Below are 14,367 nucleotides of genomic sequence, written 5' to 3' on the forward strand. Positions count from 1 at the left end.
TTTCTCCACAGGTGTTCCTGGTTCAAGTCTCAGAGAAAAAGGATCATCTCAGTCACACCTGAGCTTTCGTTAATCAGGTTTCAGTAGTCAAGGGTTGATATCTATATTCTCCCAATCCCACCTACCTTTGCTTTCACCTGCCAAGGAGAATAGAAAAGGGGTATAGATTCACATTTTCTGACTTGCTAATAGCTCTGATAAAAGGTTGGGTTAAGAAGGCTAAAAGTAAATAGCTAAGATTTTATTTAATGGCCCAGCAGGTTTTAGTCCCTCCCATCCCCTCTCATCATTTGTGAAAAGAAATCCACAGCTGACTGCATTATTTTCAAGATTATATCTAATTTCTTAGGTTAACACAAGCAATCACTCACATAGCCATTACTGTGTGCTTTACATATGTATAGATATTAGCACATGCAAACCATTAGGAGGCACCACAAAAGTGCAGAGCAGTCCAGGAACACGCTGGTGAAGCTGCTCTTCAACCCCTGCGGTCTGGCTCCGCCCCCACGCTCCCAGCTGCTGTTACTACCAGTAAGAGAGGATAGCAAAGAATCAAAGACTTGCAGTTAGAGTAAGCTCCTCCCACCCCCAGCTCCCTCTTCAGAGGCAACCACGGTTCCCGGTTTCTGATTGTCCCTCCAGACGGTCTGTGCAAACATCAGCATGTAGAAAGGGAGTTGTGTTACAGCGTGTGGTCTCACTCATGTATAAATAGTTGTTTTTACCGGTTTTCTAATAATTGCTACCATCTGTGCTTTCCAAGCCCCATGTGGGTGCTTGCCACTGGAGAGACCAGGGGTGACGGGAAGGGAGAAAACTAAGTTATCAATAGAGTACTCAGGCCTTTACAAAATATTCCATCCACCCCACTGATTCCATCATCTCTGGATGGGACTCTGAGCGCTGGCCCAGGTTCAAGTCTCCAAGGGATTCCAGCCGGGTCCCCGACTGGGCTGGGGACCCGGCTGGCGGCGCAGGGTGGCGGCGGGCAAGCTGCGCTCCCTCGGGGGAGGAGTCTCCACTGCCCCCCTCGTCCCTCTGCCAGCGCAGCCTGGGCCAGACACCCCCAGCCCCGCGCCACGGAGGCGCCGCCGCGTCCCGGCTTCGAGCCGGAGCAGCTGGGGCCCAGGCGGAGTGGGGCGGGGCGGAGGGGCCCCGGGGCTGGAGGAAGCGCTGAGAGGGCGCGGCCGAGCGGGGACCCGGGCTCCCGGCAGCGGGCTGCCCCGGGGGCGGAGGGGAGTGGCCCGCCGCGGCCTTATTTCCTCGAGCGGCAGCGCAGCCCGCCCGGAGCCCGAACCGTCGAACCCAGCGCCTGCCCGCCCGCGTCCATGCCGCCCCGCGGGCAACCGCCACCCGCGTCTGGGCCTGGGGGCCCGCGCCCCGCCGTCCTGCTGCTCGCGCCGCTGCTGTTGCTGGCCCTCCAAGGGGTGGCGGCGGCACCCGCGGGGGCCGGAGGGACCGAGGACTCCCCTGGGCTCCAGGACGCCGAGCTCCAGCGCGGACTCCTGCAGCAGGCGGCGCGCGCGGCGCTGCACTTCTTCAACTTCCGTGCGGGCTCGCCGAGCGCCCTGCGAGTGCTGGCCGCCGTGCTGGAGGGCCGCGCCACGGTGAGTGCCCGAGTGACACGGCCGCGCACCGCGTGGGCAGCGACACCTGTGCGCGCGCGCCCGTCCGCCCGCCCCGCGGCCGATCCGAGACGGGGTCTGTGAGGAGTACGACGTTGGGGGAGATCGGGCTAGTGCCTCGGCGCCTCCGAAGTGGTCAGGCCGTGCAGCGGCCCATGGTTGCGCAGAGTGCACAGGAAGCTGGCTGGCTCTTTCGGCGTTTACGAGGCCGTAGATTTTTCACAGGGCAGCTCCCATTCCTGGGAGAGAGGTGCATGGGGAAACTGAGGAACAGGCCCCAAAGGCGAGGCTCGATCTTGTTTGGGAATATCCAGAGGTGCTTGCCAAAGAGGTGGTCACTGCGCGACCCACCATGGCTCCAGCAGAAGTCCTGGGCGGGATTTCTAAAATCTGCGCCCGTTCCCCTGCGGACCGTAGACGGACTGTCTCCACCGCAGGCGACCCTGCAAGGGCTTCCGGATAAAGTGGTTGGAATCGGTGCGCTGGCCGAGGGTGCAGACACCTTCCTAATACTGGCGTCTGCTTTAATGGGAATGGACCAGGGCTGTTTTCCATGTGAATGGAATGAATGAGAATTTGGCAGCTCCTGATTTGGTTGCTGATTTCCAGGCACTGGCTGTTGGAACCTTATTTGTGTGTGTGGAGCTACATTGCTTGCTTCATCAAACAGAAGATTGCAAAGTTACAGAACTCCACTCTGTCCCAAGAGCAGCGACGCTCTTTCCAGTAACCCCCAAATATTCCACAAAGCCTGCGGACTCAGCCTCACAAAATCTAGAATTGAGTGTAGAGTTTTAAAGAGGGGCAGTAGGATTTTTGTTTAAGATTGTTCTAGTCTTGGTGTCAGATACAGGGGTGGGGAAGGCCTTTTGGAAACAGAGACTTTGTTCCTCAAAGACTTAATCCTGTAGCTAAGGTGGCTAAATTTACTGACTGATGAAATCAAATTTTTCCTAGAAAAAGGCAACCTACTCTTCTCACATTTTTAAACGATCCTTGCTCTCTCAGGGAGAAAAGTTCAGTTTTACTAGTTCAAGAGAGAAGTGCAGAAACAGAGCTTGAGAACTTTCTATCAAAGTAGGAGAGTAGCCACCTCCCAGAGCCCAAAGAGAGTCTCCCTGAAGATTTGCTCCCTGGTTATCATTGAGGAGCATTCCCTACAGAAAACTCAGTTTTCAAGTTCCAGGAATTCTTTTCTTCCTTCCAAGACCATAAAAAACTAAATAATAATACTTTGCTTTTTTTATGAATTTAGTCATCCCCTTGAAAGAACATTAAATACTTGGCGTCTTTCACAAAATAACTAAGTTCTCAAAACCCAAATGAGTTAAGTAAAAATTCCCCTGCTTTTCCTCAAAGAGCTCAGTTAGTGTTTTTCATTTGTAATAGTATAATGTTCCTGAATTTTAAAGGAATTTTCCTTGTGACCAAAAAAAACCACACACAAAAAAACCAAAACGGGGTGGGGCAATAAATCAATAAGTTGGAGGCAGATATGCATGTGGGGAGTGGTGGGGGGGAGGGTGGTAGTTAATAAGTAGGGGAATGCAGGGTATTGACCCTAAGAAAGGATAACCTATTGTCATTTGGTTTACCTTTACATTTCTCCTGAAAATAGTTATAGATGTTTTTAAATCAAGGAGCCAGGAAAAAGAGCTCAGTGACTTTCAGGACCAAGAGACTCTAGACACTAAAGTGGTTTCAGTTTTTCCCAGGAATTCAGTGAAATTTTTTCTCCATTCCTCTACCACTTTCAAACATCACCACTAAATGGGGGCCCACCTTCAAGGGTGATCAAGGCAGCCTAGGGCAAGGTATATCTTAATTTGTGGCCGTGGCCTGCCAGGATCCTTGGGGCTGGCAGAAGCGTAGCTTGGGGGGGGGGGCGACCTGAGAGTGGGGTGCTGTCTCCTACTGGGGAACTGCCATGGGCTGGTTGGTGTGGTGTTGTAGGGAACCCAGATTCTAGCCCCTGCTTTGCCTCCAGTGAGCCACACAACCTAGAGAAGAAAGATCATGTCTTTTCTGATTATTTCCTCATTTGGAGTGGAAATAATCCATGATCCATGACCTAGCCAACCATGCTAGGTGTTTTTAAGAGTTCTATAAGAGGCTATAAGTACCAGTTGTAAAATATAAAAAATATGAGTTACCATATACTGTCTGAGGGGTGATCCATTTATCCATGAGTTATTTCTTGAGCACTTACTATGTGCCTGGCACTGGGCTAGATATTATGGCCCTAATTCAGATTGGGATGGGATCATCGGGAAAGCCTCTTTGATATTCATTCAGTTTTGAAGCAGTTTCTTGGCTACCTGAATGAGGAGTGCAGACATCACCTGAGTGGAGCTTTCAGTGTAGTGGCTGAAGGAATTTCTGCTGTACTTACAAGAACACAGTATTGACAAGAAGTGAAAAATGGTACAGCCCCAAATGGGTCTGCATTCTTTATTAAATCGGTGCATTTCCAGGGTGAGTGCTCAGTTGCTACACAATGTCTGTCACTCATCCAGGACTGCCCCTAGGGTGAGCAGGTGGCTGGGTGTGTGTGTGAAAAGTGTAGCTCATAGGGAGCCCTCTTCACCCTAAGGGCCCATGCACCCCTTTGTAAGATGAGAGGCTGGAGCCAAGTCAGCGGTTTTCAAGGTAATGGCCCACTAGTGGGGTAGGAAATCAAGTTAGTAGGTTGCAGATGTTTTGTGGTTTGTTGGTTAATTTTTAACAAAATTGGTTGGAGTACAAACTAGTAGAGTGTGTTTCAAAAACAAGAGTAATTAGTACCTAAAATGTGTTTCAAATATATGTTCATGAACTAGTTCACTATGAAGAATGCAGTTCTTGCTGTGGTTTCAGCTAAAAAGATTTTGAAAACCAGTGAACCAAGTATTTTAAGACCTCTCCCAGCCCTGATTGATTTGATTTCCTAGTTGTACAAGAATCTCTCATTTTAGAAACCTTTTCGCCCTCTTGTGGTGAAATCCAGTAATAGCTGTGGTAGTAAATGTAGCCAAGTTTTGGGAAGAAATCCGTGCTAGCTGCTGAAAGAGCCAAGTGAGCATTCTGTTTCCTTTTGTTTACTAAATAATAGGGAGAGATCCCAGACCACAGTTTGTGTTCCCTCACTGTCCTACCCGGTGCCATCTTTTTTCCTGGCTTTCCCCTCCACTTAGCATGTGGCACAGCCTCATGACCCACAATGCAGAGTGGTGGGAGATGTTGGGTGGTGTTGATACCCAGGGTATCCTGGACCAGCCCCACTCCCAATTCCTTCTTCCCTTAAGAGGCTGCCCCTTACACTGAGACGAGTCTTAGCAAGTCCTGAGACCACTGCCCCTAGCAGATGATGAGAGGCCAGCCCCTCCCCTGACATTTAGAGATCTTTGCATGCACGTACTTTATGAGAAAGGCAACCCACTCCGGAATCCGCCATTGCCTGGGGATTGGTCACTTAAGGTGAGTGCCCGCTGCACTTCTTGGCTCCTGTGTTTGGGGGAGGGAGGTTATATACCCATACCTCAAAATGCTTCGATTTAAATTAAAATCAGTAAATGTAAATATATCACCTATTTTGGGGTATAGGGCCAAGGCCATTTCATTGTCACCCCTTGCAGTTTTCTGGCAAGAAAACTCAGCCGTTATGGATCCTCTGTGATTTCTATTTTGGTTTACTTACAGTGCTGGGAGCACTTGCAAAGAATACAGCCCAGTCCTCTGCTTTTACCCTTTTTTCTTCTTGCTCAGTCTTGACTCATCCACACCCTATTCAACAGCAAGAGTTTGAGAGACTTAATTTCTTCTACAAATTTAACTTGAATTTTGTGGACATGATACCATGATACTTTTTTTTTTTTTTTTGTGCTTCCACTCTTCACAGTTTATGGGACCGTTAGTTTGCAATTAGGCAATAGGTACCCCTGGTAGGAGCGAGTTTGGGAGCAAAACAGTGGACTTCTGGCAAGCATCAGGCCACCGTCAGGGCAGACAGGCTGGGCTACTGTAGGCACCCGGCCACGTGTCTGACAGTGGAACGGAGCCTGTCTGCTGAGCCACAAGCATTTAGGACAGCACTTACTCTACTAAAAAAAACCTTCTTCCTCTATCACTTTCCAATCTTTACTGTCACTCAAGGAAGCCTCCCAGGCATCACAGAAGAACAGGGGTGGGATTTGCAAGATGAACACTCCCTCACACTGCCCTGGGGATGGAACCTAACAATCCTGAGAGTGCAAAACAGATACACTCTCCTTCCTTCCCAGGCATTGCTCGTGCTGAAAAGGCCCAGGTGCTCCCAAGGTCTCTGCCCAGCCTTCCACCATAGCACCCATCTGGTCTGCACGCTCTGACTGCAGAGTCTGAGTCGAGCACAGGATGGGAACAGGCCACCTGGCCCTGATGATAAACTTAGGCCTTGGCCTCCTTGGCACCTAGCCCCAGTCACCCAAACCAGCTACCCCCGGATGAGATAGTATGTAGGAATGCTTCTGACCTTAGTTCTCCTTGTAAGGACAGTGAGTCGCCCTAAAGATTTTCCTCACATATGCAGCCTCGCTACTTATTTGCCTTTGTGGTAATGCCTCAGCTGGAGAGGTTTTTACAGGGCGGGTCCCACAGGAGACGTTGGGGATAGTAACCATAGCAAGTGTCCACTCTAGGTTACTTCTTGTGCTTGTTCAGCATGTCTCTACCCAGTAAAGTCAAGTTATCAAAGGGGGTCTTATACCGTAGCTGTGAGCAAAATGGATATAAACCCACAATGGTCCCCAAAGGACCTGCCCACACAGAGTACAACATTAAGAATCACTAACATCTGTAATTAGTTTCACTGCTGTAACAAATGACCACAGACTTTATAGGTTAAAAGACCCCACAGATTTATTCTCTTACAGTTCTGGAGGTCAGTGGTCTAAATGAGTCTAGATCAGCGTGTTGGAAGGGCTGCCTTTCTTCCAGACACTCTAGAGGAGAATCTGTTTCCTTGCCTTTTCCAGTTTCTTGGCTCCTGTTTCCATCTTCCATCTTCAAAGTCAGCAGCAGAGTCTCCTGAATGAGTCCTCAGAAGGACTCTTGTAAATACGTTCATTAAGCCCACCTGGATCATCAGGCTGTCTGCCAATCTCCAGATCCTTAACTTGAGGATCCTCAGTCTTCACACTGAGGACATTCCCTTTGCCTTGTTAGGCTACATACTTAGAGATTCCAGGAATTAGGACGTGGGCATCTTTGAGGGCTATTAATCGGCCTACCTCACCCAGTTTCTGGGGTAGCTATGGGCTCATGCAAGTACTCCCCAGACTGCTGGACACGTGACTGTGCCCAAGAAATAGCAGCTCTTGCCCACACCTTTTGTCTGGCTGATCTCTGCAGCCTTGGTAACCTCCTCACCGCCAAACACGTCTGCCCCCTGCACACTGTCTCGGTGCTTGACTGGGGGCTGCTTTATGCTTGCTCCTCAACAGGGCTAGGTCTGTTGCTCTACCGTGGAAGGGCTCAGACCTCTTTATTCCTCCATTCCTCTGACATCAGGCTCTGTAAGAAACAAATGCTATTTGTTCAATGAACGTAAAGATAACTGGAAGGGTGCTGGGACCATGGGGCATCTAGAACACAAGCTGGGCTGGGCCCAGCCCTTCTAGAGGAATGCGGCAGACCCAGCACCTCTTATCCCTCTCACGGCCAGCCTTTTCTACTTAGCCCCACCCTGAGCTAGAGGGGAAGCCGAGGGTAACACCGCCTCAGGCCATGTCCACTTTAGCTTCTTTCCAAGGGCCGAGAACTTGGAACTAGAGTTGGCTGAACAGCACTCTTGTGTCTTTCTGTCCACTGCTACTTAACCTAATAAAGCAGAGTGTCCACGTGCAAAGGTCTCCTTGGACCCCACGGGATGGGGCCTGATCCGAAGGTCACGGACTTTCGTTCCATAGACTCTTTGCTTTATCTGGCATTGCTGAAGAGAAGGAAAACGCAGGAAGATAATTCCCGGGTATCATGTAATACACTGAAGCTCTCTGTCCAGAACATAAGAACAGCACAGCAATTTTTATCCACAAATGATTCTTTTACTTCTCTGCCACCGAGCCTGACTCATAAAGCTAACCTTACAAAATGAGGGAGTTTGCTTTTACTGAAATGGCATGACATTTATGTTTTTTTTTTTTTTACCAAATGTGAAGGCTGGAGGGGACATTTAGAAGCTGAGTCTGTCAGACCAGCGGGGCCCAGTGTGTGTGGGAAGGGAGATTAGAATCACCTGGGAGGGGCGTCTGGGTGGCTCAGTCGTTAAGCGTCTGCCTTCGGCTCAGGTCATGATCCCCGGGTCCTGGGATCGAGCCCCGCATCGGGCTCCCTGCTCAGCGGGAAGCCTGCTTCTCCCTCTCCCACTCCCCCTGCTTGTGTTCCCTCTCTCGCTGTATCTCTCACTGTCAAATAAATCTTTAATAAAAAAAAAAAGAATCACCTGGGAACTCGATGACAACAGAAGTTGTCCCCACCACCCGTCCCCTCAGGCTGAAAGCATGAAGTTTAATGTTGTCACCACCAGCCCTAAGGCAACATGAAGGGATTGTGCTGAGCAACCATCCACAAAGAGAGGAAAAGCAAAGACAGCGTTTCCCCAGAGCACAGGGTTTTCTTTCTGTAGATTAGCTTTTGGCAGAATCGTGTCTTTGGAACCCCCCAGAGTCACGGCATTTTCATGGCCCCCTGTGACAGCCGACAGCAGGGCTTCTTGCGGACACCGTTCCTGCTCTTTTGTCGGCTCCCAATTTTTGAGTGAGTGTAAAGGGGGTGTTAGGTTTCTAAAAGGAAATAAATACCTATTGTCTCTCCCTCATGAAGGTCCTCAGGTTTATTTCCAGTATTCACACCGATATTTCAGTGACTTGACTTCAAACAAACATTGTATCGTATCTAATATAAATATAGTCCAGACATGTGGTGGAAGAAGAATCTTTGACGCGTTGACATGAAAAGAAACCTTTACGTTTTACAGTACACAGCTTTTTACTGAAAATAAACCATGACTTTGTAGAGGCGCTATTAGAATGGGCAGTTTTAACTTATTTTTTCAATTTAGTTTTAATTTTTGAAAGATTTTATGTATTCATTTACTTTAGAAAGCGCATGCATGAGTGGGGGAGGGACAGAGGGATAGAGCGAGCAAGCGAGAGAATCCTCACACACACTCCCCACTCAGCATAGAGCCCAATGTGGGGCTCCCCATCCCAGGACCCTGAGATCATGACCTGAGCTGAAACCAAGAGTCGGATGCTCAACCGACTGAGCCACCCAGGCGCCCCAGTTTTAACTTCTTGATGCATATATAAATGTCTTTACTTAGCAAAGTAGCTCTCCATGTAATAGGAAGCTAGGAGTGAATTTTCTTCAACACTGTATGTATTTGAACTGTTTCAGTCCGGAGTGCCGCCTTCAAAGGTTCCTGCTTGCACAAGAGCCCACGCTGGGTTGCCATGGAGTTTACTGACTGCACTCCCTGGAGCAGGGGCCAGACCTGCCACCTTAACCTCCTGAGGCCCCATGACCTAACTGCCAAAGACACTATGTCAACCAAACTTTGAATTACGTTCCTCCATTTCATTCAGTCCTCATGAAAGCCTTGGGCCCTCCGAATTGTCGTGTCCTCGGACTCTCAGTCAGCTGTATGCTAGTGACGGTCACTGGAGCTACTTGTCACTTCTACGCCTCCCTCAGAACTTCAGCTGTTCCACCCAGCACCTCAGGAGAAGGTCTCAAACGGTGGTCCCCAGACCAGCAGAAGAGCCCCCTTGGAACTCCTTAAAATGCAGATTCCCAGGGCCGGCCCCCAGTTTGCGGACCCCAAACTCTGGAGGGAAGGCCCACCACACTGTGTTTCAGCAGGCCCTCCGGGAGATTCCGTTGCCGCTTAAGTTTGAGAGCCACCACTCGAGAGTAACCTCTCTGTAAGAGGCCTTCTCAAATCTGGCCCCAATCCACCATCTTAACCTTCACTCCAAGTATATCCTTCCACTAACTCGCGGACCTCCCAACCTGGCTGCTCACCTCCTTCCTTATGCCGGGCGCCTCTCCCTTTCTCTCGGCTTCTCTCAGTCCTGGTCCTCCCTGGAGATTTCCTCACCTGCACTGGCTCATGCTCCCCTTTGTGCCTCACCTGAAATAACACACCCGAGGCTCCTTACAAAATCTCAGATCGTCTTCACTTTCATGCTGTTGGGGGTTCTTGTGCCATCAACCATCAAAGAAGATACACCGAAGTCCTAACCCGTGCACTTGTGATCCTGACCTTGCCTGGAAATAGTCTCTGCAGATGTAATCAGGTTAAGATGAGGCCATACTGGGTTAGCTTGGGCCCTAAACCCAACGACTGATGTCCTTAGAGGAAGACCACATGAGAGAAAAATGCCACCTAAAGACGGAGCAGAGGTTGAAATGCTGCAGCTGCAAGCCAAGGAAACGTCCAGGACTGCCGGCCATCACCAGAAGGCAGGGAGAGGCAAGGAGGGAATCCTACGCAGAGTCGCCAGGGGGCACAGCCCTGGTAACACCTCGATTTTGGACTTCTAGCCTTCACACCTGTGAGAGTATCAATTTCTATTCAGGCACCCGATTTGTGGTACTTAGTTACAGCTGCCCTAGGAAACTGATACACAGGCCTGGCCGGTTCCTTCCAGAGGGTTTGGGTGGTCCTGTCTGCAGTACCATGGTTATAAGCACCGTCAGCCTCCCTCCCCTCCCCCACCCCCCCATGCACGCATTCAACAGCTTTCTTTCCACCCTCTCTCAGAGGCTGCTGGCTCTGTCTTACAGCTTCTGTGCCGTATGAGGGCCGAGCAGCCGTCCGAAGCCAGGCTTTATTACTTACTAGCTCTGTGACTTGGGGTGGTTGACTCCACTTCTTCATCCTTAAAATGGGGCAATGATGGTATCTACCTCAAATGGCTCTCGGGGGATGTGCTAATCCACAGGCACTGTGTAGAACCACAAGAAGCATGTAGCAAGAGCCCATTATATGTATTCTAACATTTGTTCTTTCCCAGTGGTTAGCAGGATGCTTTATGTACAAGCATTAAATAAATGCTTGATATTGATTTGCTAAGGATGTGAGGAGCATGTTTCTTACGCTCGCCCCCAAAATCTAATATACTGAGTTCAGTCATCCTTTGTACACTTCCCTTTGAACACTTTCTCAAACAGGACTTTAAAAGCAGCCGGTTTCCCTCCCTACTGCAGGGGAAGCCCCAATCAAAGTGCTGCTCATTCCCCTAAGAGCCCGTTCCTTGTGAGGCTCGGTGTGTGGAAAGCACACATGGGAGGGGGCTGCCTTCCCTCGCGGCCAGTGGGAGCAAAACCAAGAAACCTGGAAAACAAAACACACACAGAAGCCAGGTTAGAATATAATCCGTATGATTAGTGGTCCCTGATTGTAAAGCATTGTGTTCGAGGCTATAGCCCATAAATCCTCTTTTATACATAATTAAAAAGAAATCTGTAGCAAAGAGCTACTAATTCATCCCTTCAGGTTATATAGTCACACAGTCATTTGCTTTGTTTGCAGACTTTTATATAAAGCGCCAATATTCTGGAAAGTATTAGAACAGTGCAGTACCTCTTGCTGTGTTTTAAGAAACGGATATGAGACTTCCTAATCTGTCTCCCATTTGGACACTTTGGGAGTGGGGGTGGGGGGAAGGGAGATGAAAGGGTGTAAGCACTGTGACCTGCTATTCCAGGAACACTTCTTCCCTCAGGGAAGCCAGAACTGTTGTCACCTTTCCCAGAACTAGAGTAAGCTCTTTCAAAAAGTATCTACTTAGTTTTTTTTTTTTTTTAATAGCTATGAATGGATGGATTAGCTCTGCACCATGCGGCTGTAGCAAACCAAGAGCCAGCGCAGAGGGAGGGCCACCTGACCTGGAGAGTTTGGCTCCATCCCGGGAGTAGAACGTCTAGATTCGAAACCAGGTCTCATTTGTTTAGCACACTCCTCAAAGCTAATCCCACTAACTGGGAAAAAAAACAAGGACCTAAATCTAAGATATGGGGTCAAGACATCCATGCTCAGTTACTTTAGACTTAACATTTTTAAATGACTTTTTATCTTTTTAAAAGCCTGTTCATGTGGTCTTGGTCCCAGGTGCAAAGCTGAGGGAGGACCACGCCTCATTTCGGGGACCATTTTTGTCTTTGGTCCATGGAGGCTCCTTCTGGAATTTATTCTTTTATCCCCATTCCCATTCCCCCCCACCCTCCCATGGGCCACCACTCAAAAAAGTCTGATGTGTATTCATCTGTTTGTCAGTATTCTTATAAAAGATATTGTTGGGTTTGTGTGCAAACTTTTATTTAAACAATTTTTTGTAAATGGTTTTATGCTATACATTTTGTCTGTTTCTGTTTTCACTCACAGCCTTTAGGATCTATGTACATTGCTGTATGTCAGCTAGTTTGCTACCTGTCCCCACCCCCATGGCACTCTGTGGCCGGCACCCCCATTTTACCTGTCCACCCTCCAGGGATGGACACCAGATTGCCTCCAACTCCCACTACACATACGGTGCCTCAAGGAACCTCCTCCTATGAGTCCCCTGGAACCAGCGTCACGGTTTCTCTGGGATACGTACCCAGCGGTGGGTTTGTTAGCTTGCAGGGCGTATGTAAGCTTGATGTGACCACGTCAGCCAGGCTGCACCGGACTACTCTCATCAGCCCCCAGACCTGGCCCACAGTTGGCCCTAACCACTTTCTAATTTATTGCCATTCTGATAGTTGTACAGCGATACCTCAGGGCTTCTTTAATTTGCATTAGTCAGAGGATTACTCATGAGTCTGAACCGGCCTTCGGAGCTCTGTTAGCATAGTTAGGACAGGTGGAGTGCTCAGAACTGTACCCAGCACAGACCCACTAGGGTATCTGTTGTTGTTCTCTAAATAGAAGCATCATTTAAATGATGGTTGGTGTAATAATGTCCTAATATAAAACTTACATTCTAGCGGTTATTTCTGCCCTTGAATTACATTCAGTGTTACCTTCACTGTAGCCCTCCTATCTGTCCACCATATACTTCTCTCCATTTCCACGGCCCTCCGCTCGCCTCCTGCAGTCTCTGTGCCCTGTGCTCACTCTGAACACCTCCTCACTCCAGCTCCAGCTCCCCACACTCCAGCCAGAGGGATCTTTTAAAAATCTCTCCTGTCTGTGGCTTCCTATTTCTCTTATGATAAAATCCTCACCATCGCCTGCGAGCCGGGCCCTCCTTATCCTGGTCTGTCTCTCCACCCTCTGGCCCCACTGGCAGCTCCTCGGGGAACTTCCTCCCCACTGTTCCTTCCCTGTGGAATGATTTACCTGCACCGCTGTCCCCACCCCCCCACCCCCCAAGTCAATTCCTTCTTAATCTTCACAGTTCAGTTTAGGGGTCACTGACCCTGGTCCTGAGACTGGATCAGTCCTCCAGTTATCCTTTCCTAGCTCTTCAGTCATCTGTAATCAAATCTTCAGTCCCACAGGGATCTCTTTGAAGTCCTTCTCCCCGTGCCCCCCCCCCCCCCCCCTGCGGGGGGGGCGGGCCGCCCCCCTGCCCCCCCCCCCCCTGCCCCCCCCCCCCCCACTGTGCGGAGGGTGCAGGCTACCACTGTCCTGTCGCCCCGTGTTCCAGCACCTAGCACAGCTCTCTGAGCTCCGCCAGTACTGCGGAGGGTTGTCCAACCGCCGAGGCCTCTTTACTGCAGAACAGTTGTAATCAAAGATAGCCAGAGGGGAACACAGTCCTGCACCGAGACACCGTCCCAGACGGAGCGGACTCTGGCTGGCGCGGCTCGCGGGCCTTATCTCGGGAGGACCGGCAAACCGGCCTCACAGGGGCTTGTGACTCAGGCAAGGAAGAAGGGAGAGGCCCCTATGGGAGATAAAAGCTCTGCGTCTTGATAACTGACAAAGCACAACCCAAAATACAAAAATCCTATTTTGGACAAAATGTAGATGCTTTTAAGGGTGCCTGATTAAGATAAGGAAATCAAATCAGCAAGGAAAATAACTCTTCAAAAGGCCAGGCTCCATTCTGACTCAGCTCACAGCCTTTGTTAATCGAGTTCTGTTTCTTTCCCTACAAAGAGTACATACTGATGCTTCATTTTGCTTCTGTGTGTTTTCAAAAAACTGTTTTCAAATACTATCCTAAGTTTATTTAAAATACGCCCAGTTGTATCAAGGATGAGGAAGACTTTTGTGAATCCTTGTCTATGGCAAGTAAGCACCCCCCCCTCCGCAATGTATTATTGATATGAAGGTTGGTGGTCCTCAGGATTCTTTTCTATGTACAAGTAGATCTTCCCTGGGGGGTTGCATCCATTTCTGTGGCTTCAACCACTCTACTCCCCTGAATCTCCTATAACATCCAGCTGCCTTCTGGACTTCTCTCCCTCGTTCCTGGGCACCAGAGATTGTACCTACCAACTCTGCTTCCCCCTTCTCTCCTCATGAATGGTCACACTACCCATCCTGCCCACCCCCTAACTAGCAGCCTGAGGGGGTCCCTGACTCCTGTGTAGGAGGCCTACACTCGAGGGGGCCTTGAAGTGGATGCAAGCAAAGGTCCTGCATGTAGCAGGTGAGAGGGCCCCAGGGCTGGTGCAACAAGTGATTCAAGGCTTAGAACCTACTGGCAAGCAGAGGGGCTGCATTCTGTGAGTACTAGTTCTTGGTGGGTCCCAGTGTGGTGGGGGAGTCACAGGCAGCAAGCCC

General features: G+C 49.6%; 1 protein-coding gene across 2 annotated transcripts in view; it reads left to right on the plus strand.

The window, feature by feature from the left end:
* The first annotated feature begins 1,197 nt into the window (after nt 1-1,197).
* The window catches only part of RARRES1 (retinoic acid receptor responder 1), a 47,848-nt gene continuing 34,678 nt past the window's right edge, over nt 1,198-14,367 (plus strand). For both annotated transcript variants that reach the window (XM_044915042.1, XM_021702605.1), the window contains exon 1: nt 1,198-1,610. In XM_044915042.1, the coding sequence (XP_044770977.1) occupies nt 1,332-1,610 (279 nt within the window). In that variant the 5' untranslated portion in view covers nt 1,198-1,331. The remainder of the gene's footprint in view (nt 1,611-14,367) is intronic.

Source organism: Neomonachus schauinslandi, chromosome 1, assembly GCF_002201575.2.
Source record: "Neomonachus schauinslandi chromosome 1, ASM220157v2, whole genome shotgun sequence".
Lineage (NCBI taxonomy): Eukaryota > Metazoa > Chordata > Mammalia > Carnivora > Phocidae > Neomonachus > Neomonachus schauinslandi.